The sequence below is a fragment of the Gymnoscopelus microlampas genome (genome assembly GCF_963454915.1).
Source record: "Gymnoscopelus microlampas genome assembly, chromosome: 4".
NCBI lineage: Eukaryota > Metazoa > Chordata > Actinopteri > Myctophiformes > Myctophidae > Gymnoscopelus > Gymnoscopelus microlampas.
In genome coordinates, this window is record NC_139941.1 from 45,504,402 (window position 1) to 45,526,424 (window position 22,023).

The window sequence follows — 22,023 nt, forward strand, 5'->3', positions numbered from 1 at the left end:
TTTCCAGCTTGAAACCAAAGAAAGTGAAATACCCCACCAAACAACTGTATATCTCTGCAAAACAGGGAGATCTCCAGAAAGTCATTCACCTACTAGGTAAGAAGATGAACACATTTATATCTTGTCTGTGCTCGGAACCTCATGTAAGACTAGAGGGAACCGAGCCTTTGCCGTGGCCGGCCCCAGATTGTGGAATTCGCTCTGCTCAGTCCTATTGGGGGGTTTAAATCTCTATTAAAGACCCATTTTGTCTCCCTGGCCTTTAATGCTGCTTGACCATGTATGTACTGTATATACCCTTGCTATGTATACCTTGATGCTGTATACTTTGATATGCTGTTTTTGTTTAATTTTTGTTGTGACCTGTTTAACTTGTTTGCCTTCCTTTTAATTATTTTCTTTTGTTTTAATTTGTTTTCTTCTGCTCTGTTTGCCTGTTTTTTTTGGTTCGACCTTGGTCGTTGAAAATGTGCTATATAAATAAACTTTGATTTGGTTTAATTTGAACACAAAATATATGTTAGTTGCTGTGGCTTTTATTCAAACTACATTACAGTACCATGAGTACTAGTTGTTGACTGTACATTATATAAACATTGTTTTAGCCTTCATAACTCCATCTTAATCACATCACATGCTGGCATTTAGCAGTTAACTGTGCTTAATGTGGAAATCATAGAAAATTGCCTTATTTGTTCTACCTTTTGAAAGAAATAATTTTCCTTTCCATGACCAAATATTTGTGATGTGTACAGTGGATGGGAAAGACCCCAACTTCATGATGGAGGGTCAGAACAAGCACACCCCTCTACATGCAGCTGCTGCTGAGGGCCACCAGGACGTCTGCCACATGCTGGTGCAGGTGAGGAGATACCGGCACCACTGGCTTAACGCAGCAGACAATCTGAAAACGGCCGATCTACAAGCACACATCGTAGCGCGTTGTGGGGCTTGTACATCGGCTATTTTCGGCATGTGACGCTGGCGTGCAACTTTATTAACACAGCAGACAATCTGAAAACGGCCAATCTACAAGCACACATCATAGCACGTTGTGGGGCTTGTACATCGGCTATGTTTGGCATGTGACACTGGCGTGCAACTTTATTAATCAGGCTTTACGGTATAACGACAAATGGCTTCCATTTGTCAAACTAAAAGCAGGGAGAGTATGCAGCTGTACATCAAGCTAGCACGATGGGGAGGCAAACTGATAAAGAATCAAGAAGGTTTCATTTGTCACTAACTTATAGAAGTACACGCAGCGAAACGTTGTTGGGACTTTGTGCCACATCCTAAATCCTTATTCCTAAATAATAAGTAAGACAATAATTAACTCATACACTGCCTAGGACGTAAAAAACGTAATTTTTCCAATTACCAAACCTGCCTAGGACGTAAAAAACGTAATTTTGCAAAATAATTTTTTAAAACAAGATCTCACCGTCGTTCATCTCTCGAAGTGACACATTTCATTGTAGCACACCCGGATACGGAAATACGTCATATCAAAGATTTTTGCTCCCGCCCACTTCCTGTTTGGGTTCCGCTTTCAAACGCCTTTTTCTCGGCTTTGCATTTCTCCGCCGAGGAACACTGTTTCGCGTCGCTGTTTTGAAACTGCTACTGCTGCAAAATGGAATGTCGCCGATTGAAAATTTCTTCTCTGGGCCACTCACACAGCTACCCTGTGTGTCAACAAACAGTTGAACACGTGATCATAAGGGATTTAGCGAGGTCTGTGGCGAGGTGGAAAAAGAAAGTGAGTTTTCCGTTCAGATGGCCATGCATGCTGTTTAACGCTGGGCTGGAGGAGAAGGGCTCCGCCCCGACCGTAATGTTTGTTGTCTGAGCGCCGTGCACGACTCGCCTGTGTGTTTAGAAACAACTGGACTTGCGATCATAATGAAAAAAAAATTTGTGAATTTTTAAACAATTTTATAAAAAACACTAAATCGCTGGCAGTGGGCAAACACAGCCAGAAATAAGTCTGGCAGGGAATGAGTTAATAATATAATACAAAATATGCAGTGGGAAACTGATAACACCAGACCATGCTACCAACAAAAGGTAATCGGTTCCCCATTACAGTTCATCTTATAAACACTGAACCCCTACCTGCTCAGTCATTGAAGTTGCTGTGGATAAATTAGCCCCATTATGCTGTTCTTGAGTGTATTTAATGTGTTGTTTGTGTGTGTAGGCTGGAGCCAACCTGGACATGTTTGATGTGGAGCACAGGACTCCCCTGATGGCAGCGTGTGAACACAACCATCTGGACACCGTCAAGTACCTCATAAGTGCCGGCGCTGCCATTGGCCTTAAGGTTGGTCACACCATAGATAGGCCTGTCACAATTATTATATAATTGCCTGTTCGCAATTATTCAAGCTAATCACAATTATTTTTGCATAATTGTCAGAATGGTATAAAACCAGCTGGCTGAAATGTACAGAAATGGCATATTTACAAGTATTTCCACATCATTGTCCACACTCTTTCAACCTGACATCAACTGAGAACTTGCAAAGAATTTAAAAAGAACTAGACCATACCCGGTCGACGCATCCGTGGGGGGATATGCGCACATGATCTGGCAACCCGGGAGGCGACATTGTTTCACACATAAACGCTAATAAGAAGCTGAGATTTGATGAAATTGAAAAACGGTCAATGGCTGTGTGCAAAATCAGAGCAATTGCTCCAGCCACTGAGGAGAACCGGGTAGCTTCACTCACCACTTCACTCACCACTACAGACAGACTCACCCCTTACTAGAATTATAGTAGGATACATTGAAGAATGTTCATGTATTTACAAAAATAGTGAAAATAGCAGATAAACGAGATCGCAGTGTGGCGCAATACAGTAGATATACATGTCATTGTAGCGGGTATGACATAGTGTGTCTAATATGCAGTTACTAACCTTTTGTTGGATTTAAATACTTATGGCCCATAGAATAATGAATAGGTAAGAAATAATAGCCTTTCTTCCGTAGATTCAGCATGTCTTATACCTAATGACACTTGTTGCTACGGCAGACACCATCATCGTGGTGGTGGTAGACTGGCAATTGAAAAAAATCATGTGGCTAATAATAAGAATCTAATAACTACAAACTGCTTTTGTAGTTGGTAGAAGTCATCTCAAGTCAAAATTGTTCTATATAGCAAAATGTTCCTGATTCCATATGCTGAAAACTTATATCTCCATATGCACCCATTTCGGATGCTGTCAATGCACTGAATGGGACATCATCACGTTTAATCAGATATTGATTGGTCTAAGTCGGTGAGATACTGACCTACCCACGTTTAATCAGACTGTATTGATTGGTGAGATACTGACCTGCCGAGTAGGTGTTTTGTATACAGTATAGTTTTGGACCGCGCCAGAGGCGCGCCGTCTAAAGTGAATTTGAGCCACGAGAGGCACCACCAAGCAAGCTAAAGCGAGCGAGTCGCCGTGCCGAACGTTGTGAAGATCGCTTGAGCCGACTCGGCGCCGTCCGAGACAGATTAAACCTGGTTAGCTCAGTATCTCACCTACTTAGACCAATCAATAGTCTGATTAAATGTGATGATGTCCCATTCAGTGCATTGATAGCATCCGAAGCCGGTGTTTTTTCGTAAATGGATGCCCTACTTGATTATACATACTACAGTGTCACACAAAAGCATAAAAAGTAGCAGATCCACAAGCTCACGAGTTTGTAGATCTGCTACTTTTGCTGTTTTTGAATTTGAATCCTGAAAAGTAACAGTTTGGGAAATGTGAGGTTTCCCCCGGTTTACCCGACAGAGACGATATCTACTGCAGGAGCGTCTGTACTTTTGACGGTATTGAAAAATCACACCCTTCTAAATACCCTGGTATGCTGTAACACCGTCCTAGCCTACTGCCAACCCATCCTCTCTCTCTGCCTGCCCATAAACAAAGTTTACTGCCTTCAAACTAGAGGCCATTGTGTTATGATCGTAAAAATGAACAGTAGGTAAGGCGTGACAGGAGAGGCTGAGAAGTCAAAGACCCAGAGGACAGGAGAAGGAGTCTGATCTATGTGTTCAGTCCATGTATCCCCATCTTGTCAAAGATTAGCCCTCCACCGACCGCGGCGCCAAGCCCAAATCCATCAAGCGCACAGTGTGACGCCATTTCTTATTTTCTTTTATGGCATTTCGTTGATTTATTCAGAGAGGACTAGTAAGCAGAGAGACGGCAAAGCAAGAGAGAGGAGAGCAACACAGGTCCCCAGCTAGGAATCAGACCAGGGACATAGTGGTTATTTAAGGCTGCCCCCAAGGGATGTCATTTGTGTCATTGCTCACACATAAGCAGTGTTATTTGTCACGCCAACAAAACCCCAACATGTACACTTTGTCTGGCATATAACCCGTTCAATCCGGGAACGAATCTGTGTCATTTTAGATTTGAGCTTTAACCATTATTTTATACTTTGGCTATTCAAAAATTGCAGATATACAAGCTCATAGTGCGGCACCGCGTGCCGTGCGATGGCCTTGTAGACCTGCTATTTTTTTTAAATCATGAACATTTGTGCAGATATTAGAATTTTTAAATAGAACATTTGTAACTCAAATCTTTGCTTCTGGGGATTCTACAAATGTCTTCTAAACAGTTTTTTGAAAAAACTTACCGTATGTTCCTATAATCGGTGGTGCCCACTGCTCAAAATTTTTCATGTCTAGGACCCCTAGAATTGTATGTATTTGGCCGCGAAGCCCCATCTCAAAAAGATATGTTGTTCCAGGGACCCCCCAGAAGCAAAGATTTGAGTTAAAAATGTTCGCTTTAAAGATAATATATATACATTCAAACTAAGATTTGCAAACATTTTCACGATTTTTCAAAAATTGCAAATCTACAAGCTCATTGCACTATGAGCTTGTACATCTGATATTTTTGAATAGCCAAAAACATCTAAAATGACAGTGATGCGTTCCCGTATTGAATGGGTTAAAAACAAAACCCATCCATAGTACAAAATGGAGTCCACTGTAGAAGTCTTATTTTCTCTGCATGCTTGCTGCTGTGAGTCCTCGACTTTTGCTGCATTCCCCAAGAGAAATGGTTTGGAAAAAGTCAAGTATTGCTTTTGTTTTCTTCATGTCATGTCAGACGTTGCAAGGAATTGTCTGATAGCTAGTTTGTTGTGTTTCTGTCTTAAAGGTGCTGTAAGTGATATTTGTCTCTCCAGTGCTTTAGTAAACAGAAGATACATTTTCAGTCTTGTCACCAATTGATCCTGTCAGTGAAGGGAACAGAACCAATGTATCAGCTTAAATGTGATGTTTTTCCATTCCAATTCCAAATTTATATTGTCAGCTCTTTTTTTTTGTTTGCTTTATCACTTCCAATTTCACCTGTTTGTCCTGCATCCTGTATGGGTTCTCTATGAGTTGCATAGACAGGAAGACCCCGGTTACAGAACAAAATGCTCTATATTTATGATTACTATCAGAATATAGAGCCATTTCATATGGGAAATATTAAACATAATACATCATAACTGGCACAACAGTCTTCAGCCTTCTCCTGGGTGCCCTGAAGAAGGCTGTAACAACGTGAGTTGTATCCCTTTTTTATGATGTATTGTTTTTAATATTTCTGATATGAAATAGCCACTCAGTAAAGTTAAACGTTATTGTTAGAAGAGTGCCTTGGAATTTCTTCCTTTTGTTGTGCTTTTGGGGTACCCAACCAAAGAGCACCTTCATCACATATTTTTTTGGGACCTTTTCAGTTTTTTTCAAAACCCCTCAGTGGTCCTTGAGGGGTTTCCAGGTGGTCCACAGCAAAATGTGTGAATAATATACGTCTACTATTCTAAAAGTGTGCGTTGTGAGTTTGTCGATCTGTTCGTTTTTTTCCCCCCAAAATGTGAAAAAGTTGGAATATTTTTTAAACCTTTTAACTCAAATCTTGTATGGGGGTACCTGGTACAATATATTTTAAGATGGGGGTCCGCGGCCAAATACATATTAATGTGGGGGTCCTTTACATGAAAAGGTTTGAGAACCACTGTTATATTGTATATAACATTCAAGAATGGACAGACTGTCATGTCGAAGCAGGATCAATGGATGCGGCTAAATGAACGAAAGGGGACTTTTAGAATCACTACCAGTGTATAGTCATTCATCATAATGTCCTTTTTATAATGGCTACCATTATATAGTCAATTTCTAAACGATTAACTGCAGCTTGCAGAGCTCAGGTGGTGATGCTATTTCTGGAGCCTGTTTTGGGGTTTTGATGGTTGGTAATCCTTGTTCAATGTGAATCATCTTGTGGTTCCCAGGACATCACAGGTTCCACCTGTCTGCATCTGGCAGCTAAACTGGGACGTTATGACATTGTCCATCATCTGCTCGCCAAGGCCTCCAAATACATCAACTGCAAGGTACAGTACCACCATTGAAAGGTTTAAATCCACCTCTTCTCCTTTTCCTTCAGCTCAGTCTGAGGGCAATTTACTTATGGCCTACTCTGGTCATTGAATGTATTGTATTATTATTTTTTTGTATCGCTTTTATGTTCTTTTAATTATGCTGTATTTGTATGAAGTATTGCTTTTATGTTTCTTTTACTATGTTGTATTTTATGAGGTTGTTATGTTATTGTGAATGGAAAGCACTTTAGATCAACTTCTGTTGTTTTTAAATGTACTTTTGTTTTTGTCGCATTCCTAAGCCAATCATTTGATGACCGGCGGAAAGATGCTAATGTCTCTGGCCGCGGCCGCTTATGAAATTATTGGCTTAGGAATGCGACAAAAACGTAAAAATCTCCATGAATTCAAGTCTCCATGGGGTGTGTAATCGATAGAAAAACTGTAATAATTTTTTTAAGGTTAAACGTCCTAAAATGTTGATGTCCTCACAAGTATAGTGATACATGTGTGTGTGTGTGTGTGTGTGTGTGTGTGTGTGTGTGTGTGTGTGTGTGTGTGTGTGTGTGTGTGTGTGTGTGTGTGTGTGTGTGTGTGTGTGTGTGTGTGTGTGTGTGTGTGTGTGTGTGTGTGTGTGTGTGTGTGTGTGTGTGTGTGTGTGTGTGTGCGCAGGATGACGGAGGGTGGACTCCTATCACCTGGGCCATAGAGCACAAGCACAAGGAGCTTGTACATCTGTTGCTAACCAGAGGAGCAGATGTTAACATCAGAGACAAGGTCAGCATTGTTCCCCATGCTCACAAGCACACACGCACACACACACACACACACACACACACACACACACAAATGTCAGTCACGTTACACACAGACAGCGTTGAACTCACCCTACGGTCAAGTGGGATCCCATGAGATGCATAATATCCATTTGTAGGTGAGTGTGGAGGGCAGCGATTCAGGAGTCCCCAGTTGGGGTTGGCTAGACCAGTGGTTCTCAACCTTTTCAAGCCGCGACACCCCAAAATAATCATATATTATATCATATTTAAACTGGGGAACCCCCCCACCCTGACAATTTGCAAATTTGTGACATTTGCCAAAATTAGCCAATCTACAAGCTCACCAACGTGCCGTGTTGTGAGATCGGCTACTTTTGGCAGATTTAGTGTAGAGGGGGGGGAAAGAGCACACCAGGCACACCAAGTACAGAAGGCAAGAAGTCCAGTTTACTGAGTACAGAGGGTTTTAATTGTTCATCATAACATTTTAGCCATTTAAAATTATGCTTGAATTAACCGGACACTTGAGTCCCTCAGGGCTCTATACTTTGCAATGCGGTGTGAGCTTGTAGATCTGCTACTTTCTGCAAAGGTCTTCCGTAGAATACAGATGCTGGGGTTCAAGTGGGTAAATTAACAGACCAGTGGTGTGCTGCTATGCAGTGATGGAAGAAGTACTCACATTTTTTAATTGAGCAAAAGTATCAACGCCACAATGTAGAAATTGTCAGTTACAAGTAAAAGTTTTTTTTATTTTTTATGATTCAATGTTTATTCATTTTTCAGTTATACGCAAAAAGTAGAATATAAACAAAAGGAGAATGTTAAACACAAGAAGCAGACATACAAATAGACAACAAATGCAACAAAAACCACAACCAATACAATACAATACAATACAATCAATACAATACAATAAATCAAATTAAAAAGAACAAAACAATCAAAGTATACTTTAAGTACCCAAAGTAAAAGTACTCATTACGCAGAATGTCCCATTTCACAACTTTTTAAATGTATAAAATTTACAAAAATCCTTTGAAAATCTAGCTTGTAGATCTGCTATTTTCAAATTGCCAAAGTATATAGGTCTGAAGTGGTTTTGAAATAATAATCAAAAGTAACTAAAGTTTTCAAATAATTATAGTCGAGTAAAAGTGCAATATTTGCCATTGACATGTAGTGGATTAGAAGTAAAATGATTGACAATTGGAGTACAGTACTTGAGTAAATGTACTTTCCACCACTGCTGCTATGTGCCCTTGAGCAAGGAGAGACATCACATCACGGTCTGCTGTTTTCTTCTTCTTTTTATAATGAAGTTGTTTAAAATCCAGTTTTTGTAATGTTGTTTATAATGCACAGATTGCATGTCACAATGGAATAGCTTTTGATTTATGAGGCAGCCTAGAACTTAAAACTTCTTATTCTTCCCGCACAGATAAATTGTGATCGATATAAAAAAAGCACATACACAAAGCTTCCATATATAAAACACTTGGTACTCATCACTGGTGGGTGAGTGGTATATCGTACAGTGCAGCTGTTCCCATACTTTATAGCCTGAGACCCAAAAGATACATTTGGTGTCTCCCAGGGACCCAAATGTAAAACAATACATACATTAATAACTTAAGCCCTATTTCAACACTAGTGAAAATAACAGATCTACATACTTACAACGCGTCACATGGTGTGTTGCAGATTGGCTATTTTCACTATGTTAGAACAGTTTTGAGCATTTTGCTATAGTGCCACCAGGAGGCCGATTTGTGCAAAACCCATTTTTGGATGTTACTCCTACAGATTTTATCCAAACGTCATGCAAATCGGTACACAGTATCTCTATAGTCATGTGATCAACACGGATCTGTCCAATTTCCAATACTTTCCATCCTCATTGGCTTCCAAAGTTTGCAGGATTGGTCCGTTTCGAACGAAATGCCTCAAATTATGCACGCAGCTTGCGATTTCCGTGAAACTTCACACGCTCATTCCCACTAGGCCGAGGAAGAAATGCCACCCTTTTCACATTGGCCTGTTATAGCGCCACCAGCAGATCTAATTTAGCAAAACACAGTTTTGGAACAAAATGCCTCAAATCATGAATGCAGTGTCCGATTGCAGTGAAAGGCCGAAGAATAAATGGCACCCTTTTCACATTGGCCTATTATTGCGCTACCAGGAGGCCACAATAACGTACCTGACCTGGCGGAGGCCTGCGCTCCCGAGGAGCACTTTTTCTAGTTGGAAGATCAAAGTTTTTATCCCTGCGGCAGCTTATGTGTATTCATCAAGAGTGCCGTGTGTCCTTTCAAAGTGTCCTCTGACTTTAAATCCCATACCTCCTCACTCCCTTTGAAGTCACACTGAATAAAAAATTGGCAGGTATATGTGAAAAATATAACGCGCTTATATAATCTTATCATTTGCCTTTTTATCCAGAGTGACTTTGTAAGTCGCTCTGGATAAGTTATACATTATAAGTTGTGTGTCTGCAACAATGTTTCGTTCAACAGCCACGTGTCCTTGAGCAAGACACAGAGTCCTTGCTTGTTCACTCATTGTAGATTAACCCATTAAAACCGGGAAAGCGTCTGTGTCGTTTTAGATTTTTGCGTTCTCTGCCAGTGCAAAACGAATATGCCAGTGCAAAAACTCCGAAGTCTGGGGGGACCAATCAGGGCCCAGTATTCAAATATAGGAGACTGTAATTGGTAGTTGGTCCGCGTTTGAGAACCACTGTGCTTCCAGCTTCTGAAATATAAAATGTGTCTTGAGATGGAGCATCATCCATGTTGACCCCAGTGACCTGCCCTCTCTGTCCAGGAAGAGAACGTGTGTCTCCACTGGGCGGCGCTGTCGGGTTGCAGTGACATCGCCCAGGCCCTGCTGGAGTCCCGCTGCGACCTGCATGCCGCCAACGTCCACGGAGACTCCCCGCTCCACGTGGCCGCCAGGGAGAACGGGCTGGAGTGTGTCATGTGAGTCGTCTCTCTCTCTCTGTCTCTCTCTCTCTCTGTCTGTCTGTCTGGACAAAAGACAGATAGTGGCCAGTTAGCACCACATTTAAGTATGAAAAGAGATGCGTGGTTCCTTGACAAAAGACAGGTAATGGTTGTCAATTAACACATTTCAGAACGAATAGAAGATGCAAATAGTCTAAGGCCACTATTCACAAACTAAGTTACAGACATGCTTGGAAATCGGTAGTCATGTGAGTGTACTGACTACTTTGTATAAAATATCTAATTTGTTTCAAGACTAAAGACCACACCATTAGTCCCCTAGTTCCCAGTAAAAGAGGGATAAATGAAAAATATACTGCCTTCAATGCTATTCCTGTCATACCTAAATAAATTAATGTAGCCTAAAGCGTTGGTTCTCAAAGTGGGGTCTGGGGACCCCCAGGGGTACTTGAGGGGATACCAGGGGGTCCCCAGCTAAATGATTTATAGGAACCAAATGGATCCTTATGGGTCTGTAACTCTGAGAGCGTACCAAATGGAACCAAATGGACCCTAACGGGTCCATTTGGTTCCATTTGTACACTCTCAGAGTTAAATTAACATCGATTTTACAATATAAATTGGGGTCCCAGAGATAGAAATGCCATTAAATGGGGTCCGTAGCCCTAATGCATGTCAAACTGGGGGTCCTTGAAATTAAAATGGTTGAGAATCACTGCTAGAGCTGTAAAAATCTTCTCTTATGGGGGTCCCTGGCATACATTTTTCAAATGGGGGTCCGCGGGCTAATAAGTGTCAATTTGGGGGTCCTTGACATGAAAAAGTTTGAGAACCACTGGCCTACACACACACACACACACACACACACACAGAATGTTACGTTAGACCTGTCACCTGACCATGTGCGCGTGCGTGGCGTGCACTCGCTGCTGCCCATAACCAGAAGCGCTACTGAGCGGTGAGCGTGAACGAATCATTTGAACGGATCATTGCTGTGAACATGAACAAAATCGTTCATTGATTGAAATGAATGTTTTTTTCCCCACCACTGGTATCTTGCTCTGGCTCTCTCTCTCTCTCTCTCTCTCTCTCTGTCTCTATCTCGTCCGTGCCACCCTCCCTGTAGCCAGGGGAACAACAGATGACTCAACCCCCCCTGTGGACCCAGCCACAGTGGTGGTGAGGATCAGCTTTGGTGTTGCCTCGTGTCCCACTGTTGATCCTAGATCCATTTCAGCATAATCACAGCACAAACATTTCCCCATGCATTTATAATTAAAGGCAGTGTCAGTGATATGTTTGGTGAAAAAAAATTAAAGGTAGGGTAAGTGATTTTCTTTGGTTAAAATAAGTGTTAAATAGCTCAATATTCTGATAGTACTCATTTCTATTGAGTGTTTGTTCAGTAAAATGAGTCTCCTTGTCTCTCCAGCTCTTTATAAAACAGAAAAGAAAATGCATTTTCGTTTCAGCTTCAGTTTCATTTCCAATTTTATCCAATCAGGATAGAGAACTCAATCAGGATATAGATTACACAAGTGAAATTGGAAGTGATGACACTAAGAAATGAGCAGGCAAAATTGGAACTGGAACACAATAAAAATTAAGCTTAAAAATGGGTACTTTCTCCTGATAGGCTGAGATGTTGACACCTACCAGAAATTGTATTTTCTGTTTATTAAAGAGCTGGAGAGACATGGAGACTCCTGTTACTGAACAAACACTCTATAGCAATGATTACTATCAGAATATAGTGCTTTAACCTTTTAACAAAATACTTTTTGTTTTAACCCAAAAATATCACTTACCCTACCTTTAAGAATATGAGGTTTTTGCTAAAGCTTTATATTCAGATATTCACCATTGCTATAGAGAGTTTGTTCAGTGAAAAAAAAAATGTTAGCGAACATTTTCAACGGAAATCTTTTCAGATGGGGGTGGGGGTCCGCAATAGAATATATATCAATTTGGGGGTCTCCGGCACGAAAACGTTTGAGAACCACTGCCTTACTGTAATGTACATGTATGTCACCTACTGTAATGTGCATGTGCTGTATGTCCCTAGGCTGTTTCTGTCCCGAGGGGCTGACGTCACCCTGAGGAACAGGGACGGAGACACGGCTCTGAACTGCTGTCTCTACGGGTCCAAAGTGTGGAGCGCTCTCAACACCAACAAGAAGCTGACCGACGCCAGGAGAGGCAGGGACTGCCATGGAGACAGGCTCCTCAGCAGGTTGGGAGTGGAAGTGATCTCATTTCTATCAGTTAAAACCTCAATTTGAGGTACCTGAAGTTGGGTCAGACGTATTAGTGTTTGCCATTACTTCATGTAAAAGTAGACCCTCCAGAAAAACGTGGGCTGAAATCCTTGATTTTGTGATGAATTATGCGGGGGTTTTATGTGCTGTTATGTGGTGAATTAGCAAAATATGCGAAAAATTAGAAATCTGCATTGCATAAAATGAGAAATCGGCATCGCATATTATGTGCATAATCGCGTCTTACTGGAGGGTCTATAAAAGGTGCATCCAAGTGTTAAGTAGGTCGGAGGGGCTTATTGTCGGTTTCAGACGAGAACACGGGAGTCTATCCCTGTTACAACGTGCTAGGCCACTTGGGAGATGGATTGCTGAGGTGGAGCGCCACACCTACCATCAGCTTGCAGTGCTTACCGCACGACTTGCCGCACTCAAAGCCGCGCTACCCTTTCTCAAGTGTCAATACGAACACAATTGGCCCGTGTTATGGGGAGGGAAGGTCATATTTAGTCAATGCACGTACTCCTACGGGCTGGGACGGCACCTGTCAGTGTTGGGTGGGGGCTCCTCACTGGCAGGTACTGTATAGGTTTTGTCTTCTTACCGTCTCTTTTTTTACTTATAACGAGTCAAATCACATAATGTAAGGCTGTGTTTGCCCTCCTCAGTGACCTTTCTCGAGGCTACGAGGCCGTGCCGATAACGTGTGTGAACGGCGTGGACAGAGATCCCTGTCCGGACAACTTCAAATACATCCCTGACAACTGTGTCACGTCCCAGATGAACATAGACAAGGACATCACTCACTTACAGGTACAGCTCCACTGCTATGTGAAATGGGACTCCGTGGGCAGGGGGAAATAAAAGGAGTAATGTTCTGTGCAATAAAACCTCTTCCAGTTCACTTGGTCTGTAGCTAACAGCATAAAGATAGTTGTACAGGACAGCTCCTTGGGTGTTAGTGTACAACACACCATAAAAACTTCTCACATAAATAATTTAACTCCGAGGGCATTTGTGTCTCTCTGCATTTAAATGAACGCTGAGGATTTTACTGTTTAAGTGTAATGTTGGTTGGTTGTACTGATGGAGCATGCACCAGGCTTAAGTCTCTCAGTTGAACTGTTGCTTTGAAACTCATATTACAAGATAAAAGAGAATGTTACATGACTTAAAAATAATGCATTGCTAACGGTCTCTTTTCAGCACTGTTCCTGCACAGACCAATGCTCATCCAGTACTTGCATGTGTGGTCAGCTCAGTCTACGTTGTTGGTATGACAGTGTAAGTTATCCTGTGGAGACACACACACACACACAATTCTACTGTTTGTATTACTGTACTTGTGAGGACATCAACATTTTAGGACAGTGATTTTTTCAATTTAGCCATTTCAAACTGTAAGCCTAACGCCAAATTAAATAGCAGATCTACAAGCTCACAACGTGTCGTGCTGCGGCGAGTTGTGAGCTTACAGAGCAGCAACTCTTCGGTGCAGGACACTGGCACGCAACAGTATAAATCATGTTTAACTCTAATTTCAACCCCTAAACCTAACTTCTAAATGTCCTATCCTAATACTAACTCAACCTGAATCCTTTTCTAATTGTACGTATCTCTAAAAATCAAAAAATGGTTGTCACAATGTCTTATTTCTCATATTCTACCATACTTGTAACTAAGATTATATACTGTATTATATTATATTATAGTATTTGGAGTGGTCAAACTAGCAATATGTTCAATAGCATCTTCCATAAAATCTTTCACAAATCGCACATTAGGACTTTTTCTGTTGTGAGATTTTATTTTTGCTTAAATCCATGAACTCTTTCCTTTCCTGTGCGTGTAGGAGGGTCGTCTCCCTCTGGACTTCTGTCAGAGGGAACCTCCGGTGCTGTTTGAGTGTAACCATGCCTGTTCCTGTTGGAGGAGCTGCAGGAACCGCGTGGTCCAGAACGGTCTCAGGTCTGAGCGCTGAGCCATTTTACAACGGGTGGAAATTGACAGCATGCATTACAGTACACGTGTGGGTGTATAGGGGTGTGACAGTTAATCGAACTAATCGTTTCTTTTGGCAAACTCTCTGAAATATTTGAAAATGTCTGCCCACGATTAATGATAATGACATGCCCAAAAGGGCTGGACGCCAGGCTGAATGTGATTAAGGACCGTAAGGACCAGAGTACACTATCCTGCCAATAAATGTAACAAATGTGTAGTGTAGATACAAGCTAGCTAATGTAATGAGAGCTGAGGAATGACAGAAAGTTTTGTGTTCTTAAGACTTTCATTATTTTTGATTGAACCTCTGCACCAGAAAGGGGATAGTCTCATAAAGTAGTTTATACTTTTGCTTTGACCAGTGATTGACATCAGACATGGGTCTAATTGTATTCGAGTACAGGGTAAACTGTTGCGCCCTTCTTTGTCCTTTGTTCAGGGTCGACTGCAGGTGCGGTGGTCTCAAGAACATAAAGGAAAACTGGCAGAAAAAGACTAGCTGTCTACATAAACTATTAAGGAAGATTCCTTAGACAGAGACTCTGACGTGTTTTGAGCTTGTAGATCTGCTCCTTTTTGATACTTTTGAATTTGAATCCTGAAAAGTAACAGTTTTGGACATATTATGAGGTTTCCACTCGACAGACGATAATATGTTCCTGTGAAATCTCCCTGATTCACGATTAGCTATTCAGTGAAGCTAAATAAAGTTTACGCTTTTTTTTTCCAGAGTGAGGCTACAGCTGTACAGGACGCAGAAGATGGGCTGGGCCGTCAGAGCAATGCAGAATATACCTCAAGGAACATTCATTTGCGAGTGAGAAATTGGCATGAGACGTGTGAATACAATGAATATAATGTTGTTTATGTCATCCAGTCTTCAAACAAAAGCGGAGCCTGTCCTTTAACTCAGTGATTCTCATATTTGTTTTATTTCAAGGACCCTCAGTTTGATATGCATTAGACCACGGACCACCACTTTATACAATTTGTATCTCTTAAGGACCCCTGGGGGTCCTCGGACCCCATGTTTAGAACCAGAACGTTAACTGATGATTCCACAGGTATGTTGGGGAGATTATATCGGATGCAGAAGCTGACAGAAGAGAGAATGACTCTTTCCTCTTCACCCTTGACAATAAGGTAGGTGCAATAAATACTCATTTAAGGCTTTATTAGGTTTTACATGCACTGGTTTCATAACATTAATGACATAGTATTACGACATTCCTACAAAATCGGTAATATCATGCCTACGTGTTCACTGTTTGATCAACAGGTGGTGCGGTAGAGCAGAATCCAGACAGTCACAATAGGCTCTGTGCATAACTGTTTAGAAGTCCCAGTTTTCTGAAGGTGGCATACTTGTTTCCAGTTCATTTTCCCATAGCTTCATTTGATTGGCCGACCCGGAAACACGTGAATTTGTCATGTGTGTTTCTGTTTCAACCCTGCTGCCGAGCCAATCAAACGAAGCTATGGGAAAATGAACTGGAACAGGAAACAAGTATACCACCGTCTGAAAACTGGGACCACAGTTGGTGAGTATTGTTTTTGTAGGATGCGACACGCGGCTTGTGATTGGCTGAAAGGGGGTAGGACTAGGGAATGCTCGGCTGTGTTCACTTGGACCGCACGCGAGGCGGTGTAGACATGTCGGAGGCACCGAAACTAGGGCAAACAATGATTTACGATTCTGTCCCTACCGGGACATAACTCGGACGGTGCTGAGTCGGCTCAAGAGGACTTCGCAACGTTCGCCGGGGCGACTCGCTCGCTTAGCGGAGCCTCCCGTGGCACAAGGCCGCTTGAGACGGCGCGCCTCTGTCGCCTCCGCCGAAAACAAGCGCTCCCTTATGCCTCTTCTCCTACGGAGACAATAATAGCCTACAGTTATGCACTGAGCTGATTATGTATTGTCATCAGTTGTCAACAGCATTACTCGTGTTTTACTATAGCTGTTTCTTTCTATTATTATAGATTTCTTTATCCTCCTCTATTTGTATGGCCAGTCAAAGAAAGCTCTAATGAGGAAGTAATGAGTGGCTTTCAAACGCTGTGTTTGCTCTGTGTTGCTCCCCGCAGGTGGGTGACGTGCACTGCATTGATGCGCGGCTTTTCGGCAACATTGGCCGTTTCATTAACCACCTGTGTGAGCCTAACCTGCTGGCAGTGCGAGTGTTCACCATGCACCAGGACCTGCGCTTCCCACGGATAGCTTTCTTTTCCAGCAGGCCAATCCAGGCAGGAGACCAGATAGGGTGAGTGATCGAAAAAAAAAACTCATTTACCCACGTAAGAAGCCCTGTGACGTCACATGGTGAGCTTGTAGATCTTCTTTCTTTTTTATTTTATTTATTTTATATTTCGCCATTAATGACAAATTAGGGACGCCAGGATTCATGTGTTTAACCATGGATGTGAGTAGAGGCGCCTTTAGCTAAGTTTCACTCATTTCAATTGCAACACGCCCCGAACTCCCCAGATGACCCCACGTGCATTATTGCGCACGAAGATTTGTGCAGATTTTTAGAGCACATTTGTCGCACACAGAAATCAGCCCAATAAACAGGAGAAAGTTTTCACATTTAAATCTTATATCGGCATTGTTCACATAACTGATTATACTTCTCTATTGTCTCAAAGCCTGTATCAACAGAATGTTGGAGGGTAATGTGGTGGGGCCCAAATTAGCTCTTGAAATAGGCCCCCGGCCCAACTCCTTAAGGCTTTTCTTGCATTAAACACTCTTATGACTACAACTACTAATTCTAATGCTACTATGGTTATTACAACAACTAGTATTGATAGGAATAATAATCACCATCATAATTATGACAACAGAGAGCCTAGATATTTATCTTGATTTAAAATAAGATCTGTTGATTTGTTTTTCTTCCTCACAAATGTTAAGAATATAATTTAGATAGATGCCCTCTTCATTGTTAACCTGGTGTTTTATAGTTTCAATGCCCAGATTGCTATTTAGATAGCACATTGTTTAGACAGATGCTCGGTTCATGGTTTACCTGCTATCCTAGTTTCTTGAGGCACTACACTGTTCTGTCTGCCTTTATATTGACAGCAATGTGATTATTTACCTTGCTTTATTATAAGTCGCTCTGGATAACACCGTCTGCTAAATGCCTAAATTGTCACTTGTATATGTCCTGCTTACAGGTTTGACTACGGCGATCACTACTGGAGGATCAAGAACAAGTTCTTCGGCTGCCAGTGTGGCTCTACAAAGTGCCGTTATACGTCTACCAACGGCGTCCAGGCGGGCCACAACCCAGAGATGTTGAGTGGCACAACGCCGCAGTTTGCTGCCAGATAGATGCACAACTCACTTGAAAACCCAACTCCTTACTAACAAAAGAGTTTGTTCTATGAGTGATCTTCAAAGATCAAAACGTAGCCAATGAACACCTTTAGGGTTCCTCTCTAGAAAATAATACGTAACGGTTTCCAGACATGGAGCCCATTGGGTTAAAAGACTTGTGGAAGTACTGCCAGGGCCGATGGGACTCTTATGAAGGGTTTTCGCAATCTTCATGTCCTCTAATGTTACAAGCTGAAGATGAAGAAGCCCTAAAGTCAGTCAACCTGGGGTCCATGCCCCCCTGGGGAGCGCCAAAGATCACAGGGGAGGTGCGTGAGGCCATGTCTGTTTGGAGGTAGTATAAAATGTGTAATATGTTGTACAAAGTCATAACTTGCTTTCATCCACTGTCTGCCTGTATGTTCTCAATGAGACTATCACCCCCAACTTGTCATATAGAAAAACAAATTTAAAAATATTGAAAACAGACCGATTTACAAGCTCACGACGTGTCGCATTGTGACGTGTTGTGAGCTTTTCGATGGCCTATTTTTGCTATTTGTCATATGAGAAGTATAGAGCTTAAGTGTTTAACCTGTCTGAAAAGTAACCGGAAGACTCGCCCCCAAAACACACTCGCCCCCAGCGGTTCTTGTAGTCTTGTATTTGTTTTACTGTTGTTACGTTTAGGAATAAGGTTAGGGTTAGGCATAGTTTTACTGAGGTTACGTTCAGGAATACCTGGTGGCGGCCGTTCCGAGATTGACGGATTTGCCCCAGGGCGAGGGTGTTTTGGCCGAGCATTTTTGTATTTGTCTGAAAAACAAGTGTGTGCACATGTGGGGGATCTCAGGTTTTGTTAGATGTAAGAAGGGGGGCTCCAAGAAAAAAAGGTGTGGCACAGTTTGTAAACTCATCACACATAGGGATGCTTTGATTGTCCAATTTTCATTCGGCATTGATATCACAGATATTACATGAGATAAGTCAGATTTTCTTTTTTTAAGCGGCAATAGTTTGTCAGTCTGTGTATTGCATTCCATCTGCGTCCACCAGTGAATGTCACTGTCTGCTGTCTATCAAAGGCAGTGCAAGTTTATTTGCATAGCACAGTGGTTCTCAACCTTTTCTGGATCAGGACATTAAAATCTTGAAAGTGTTTGCGGTCCACCCATCTGACCTCTTGACTGGGCCACGTGCATTTTCCGAGTGTGTTTATTTTAATGATCAATCAATCGATGGATCATTGATCAATGAAACTAAAGTAGTGAACACACACTCTTCAATTGTTTTAAAGAAAAAATGCCTTCAAATATATATATGTTTTAATATTAATGTATTACTAAAATCTTAGTATTTTCACAATTATTTGGGGGTCCACTTGCAGTATCCTCTTGGCCCATCAGCGGGCTCCGGCACACAGGTTGAGAATCGCTGGTATAGCACATTTCAACAACCAGGCAAGTACATTTATTTTACATAAAACATTTAGTATTGAGCCATTAAGAAAAAAATGACTTATTTTCTATCAATTACACACCCCATGAAGCCTTAAATTAATGGAGATTTTTTTGTTTTTGTCGCATTCCTAAACCAATGATGTTGATGACCAGCTGAGACTCAAAGAGTCTCCTACTGACCGATGACCCTTTTTTTGGTATTAAAAAGGTCTTCAAAGTCCTTACATTGTAACTTTACTGTCATCTAGGGACCCCCCAAACAAATCATATGGGAACCCCTCTGGGGGTCCAGACCCACAGGTTGAGAACCACTGCCCTACACCTTAAGGACCAACACGTTTCATTTTAGTGGGCTTTTGATGATACTCATGTTTTTACCAGACAATATTCTGTTTTAGGAAGGTTTTTTTAATCACTTGTAATTGGCAATTAAAATGTTTTTAACACGCCTTGTGTTATTTGTTTTCTTTTGATGGTCACTGCTGCTCACCATGTTGAATGCATTGATGTGTTTAGAAAGTACAGAAGAAATGCCTATAGCCTGCACATTGGCTTTTTTTTTCATAACCAACCACGGCACTCAAATAATTAATTTGAAAGCTATTTGAATGTAATGATCAATAAATCGCCCGATAATAGCCAAGCCCTGAACTGGCTTGAAATCATTCATCATCAGGATGACAAAAACACAACTGGCCCGCTATAATATGCAGATATTTGCAGGCAACACAACATCCCCTTTGGCAACCCCGCCCAGCTGGGTGCACACAGAATGCTTCTATCATGTAATGTGAACTGATAGTTAAAAGCAAAGAGGGGAGGGGGAGAGGGAGAAAGGAAGGGAGGGACTGATCAGGGGGGGGGAGAGAAGGGGGGGAGGGAGGGAGAGAGAGGAGGGAAGGGGAGGCGAGGGGAGGGAGAGAGACGAGGAAAGGGGAGGGGAGGAGGGATGGGGAGGGAGGGGGAGAGAGAGAGAGAGAGGCTTTCTCCACTTTTCCTCCCTGATGCTATGGATACAGGGACGGTACAGGTGGAGCCACTGACTGGCGTCTTTTCGGTCACGTGGGTCGATTCATAAGGAGCCAGTGGGTTTGTTGGGAGAAAGTGAAGCTTACATTATACATGCCCAGTGATTTAACCTGGACGCGGATTTTTCTGAACGCTCCGAGAACTGAGGTTAAAAACAAAAGGAGGGTGTGATTGAATCGTGAGCAGACTTTGTGTGTTTGTGTAACATCGTGGGCTTAATAAACCCGCATCGTTAAATCAGTGGAGTGGAGGAGGAGGAGAAAGAGGAGCCAGAATGCTGCATCTGTTATCATCGCCGGGGCTCTTTCATTCTCCAAGCAGCCTCTATCCATACGGCATGGATCATCTCTGCGTGGTGTGATGTTGTGAAGTGTTATTGTTGCTGCACGTTTGTATGTGTTAAACTCGCAGTTGCTTTTTTCTCTTCTTCCTGTGGAGTGTGTGGACCTGTTGTAACGCACTCAATCAGCCCATTCAGTATGATGAGGCCAACCCAGTCAGATGGAAGAACATCACCCGAGGAAGGAAAATGATGCATCATGGATTTTGGGAATATAAACTTTCTCCGTCGTCTTCCGCAATATCATTTCGAAATATGGGGGATTATTAACAGCATGGGAAAAAACAAGAGGAAAGGCTGAGAAGACCCCAATTTTTCCTCTCAATTTTTGTTGAATGTTTGATGAATATTCCCTTATTGGACATCATTACGCACACCTAAAGGAACTCGTGGCTACCAGTACCGGGACAACTGTGTGTGTTCAGTGATGCTTCTTCTCCATTCGTCATCATCTAGTGTCAGTTGTTTTGATTTGATCTCCAGCGGCAGAATCAGTGCTATTCCTCCAGAAGATCCTCCAGAATCAGGAGAATCATCATGGCTCGCTTCGAGAAAGACGAGCTGTCCGCCAGCCGGTACAGAGGCGCCGATCCGGGCGGCCCGGGGGGGAGAGGGGGCAGCCGGCAGACAGGGGGAGGCCAGAGGGTCTACAAGCAGACCATGGCCCAGAGAGCCAGGACCATGGCCATCTACAACCCCATCCCCGTCAAACAGAACTGTCTCACCGTCAACCGGTCCCTGTTCATCTTCAGCGAGGACAACGTCATACGGAAATATGCCAAAAAGATCACCGAATGGCCATATCCTTATAAATACTGTCTATTAATGCAGTGGTGGGGGAAAAAAAGTACTCACATTTTTTACTTAAGTAATACTCTGTTACAGGTAAAAGTCCGGAATTCAACATTTACTTGAGTAAAAAGTACACAAGTATTGGTATCAAAATGTACTTTAAGTACCAAAAGAAGAAAGTAGTCATTATGCAGAATGTCCCCATTTCACAAGTTTTAAAATATAACATGTATAAAGAAAATCCTTTGAAAATAGCAGATCTACAAGCTCACAAGCTTTGGCTATTTTGTAGTGGAGTAAAAAGTAAAATATTTGCCTCTGAGATGTAATGGAGAAGTAAAAGTATTGAAAATTGGAAATACTCCAGTAAAGTAAAAAGAAATACCTCAATATTGTACTTAAGTACAGTACTTGAGTAAATGTACTTAGTTACTTTACACCACTGGTCTAATGTCTAATAATGCAAGACTAGAGTGGTACCAGTTGGCTATACCTTAAAGTTGATAACCTATTGGGTGGGCATGTTCTTTCTTATTGCGATGCAATAACTTTACATTACTTAAGACCATTTTTCAAATATATATATATATATATTTTTTTTTTTTACATTTTGGACAAAATAGCCAATTGTACATCGAGGTGCCCAGATGTCCCT

General features: G+C 41.9%; 2 protein-coding genes across 3 annotated transcripts in view; both read left to right on the forward strand.

Moving 5' to 3' along the window:
• Window positions 1-19,656, forward strand: part of ehmt1a (euchromatic histone-lysine N-methyltransferase 1a) — a 35,978-nt gene extending 16,322 nt beyond the window's left edge. For both annotated transcript variants that reach the window (XM_084054071.1, XM_084054072.1), the window contains 14 exons: window positions 8-96; window positions 756-862; window positions 2,204-2,326; window positions 6,326-6,427; window positions 7,088-7,192; window positions 10,024-10,178; window positions 12,229-12,396; window positions 13,090-13,234; window positions 13,628-13,705; window positions 14,274-14,389; window positions 15,156-15,242; window positions 15,490-15,568; window positions 16,511-16,686; window positions 17,606-19,656. In XM_084054071.1, coding sequence (XP_083910197.1) covers window positions 8-96; window positions 756-862; window positions 2,204-2,326; window positions 6,326-6,427; window positions 7,088-7,192; window positions 10,024-10,178; window positions 12,229-12,396; window positions 13,090-13,234; window positions 13,628-13,705; window positions 14,274-14,389; window positions 15,156-15,242; window positions 15,490-15,568; window positions 16,511-16,686; window positions 17,606-17,762 — 1,687 coding nt within the window. In that variant the 3' untranslated portion in view covers window positions 17,763-19,656. The remainder of the gene's footprint in view (window positions 1-7; window positions 97-755; window positions 863-2,203; window positions 2,327-6,325; window positions 6,428-7,087; window positions 7,193-10,023; window positions 10,179-12,228; window positions 12,397-13,089; window positions 13,235-13,627; window positions 13,706-14,273; window positions 14,390-15,155; window positions 15,243-15,489; window positions 15,569-16,510; window positions 16,687-17,605) is intronic.
• A 1,559-nt stretch (window positions 19,657-21,215) lies between these two features.
• Window positions 21,216-22,023, forward strand: part of cacna1ba (calcium channel, voltage-dependent, N type, alpha 1B subunit, a) — a gene marked incomplete at its 3' end in the record, with an annotated part of 165,251 nt that continues 164,443 nt past the window's right edge. Inside the window, 1 exon segment of the mRNA XM_084056021.1 lies at window positions 21,216-21,373. Within this exon segment, the coding sequence (XP_083912147.1) occupies window positions 21,237-21,373 (137 nt within the window). The 5' untranslated portion in view covers window positions 21,216-21,236.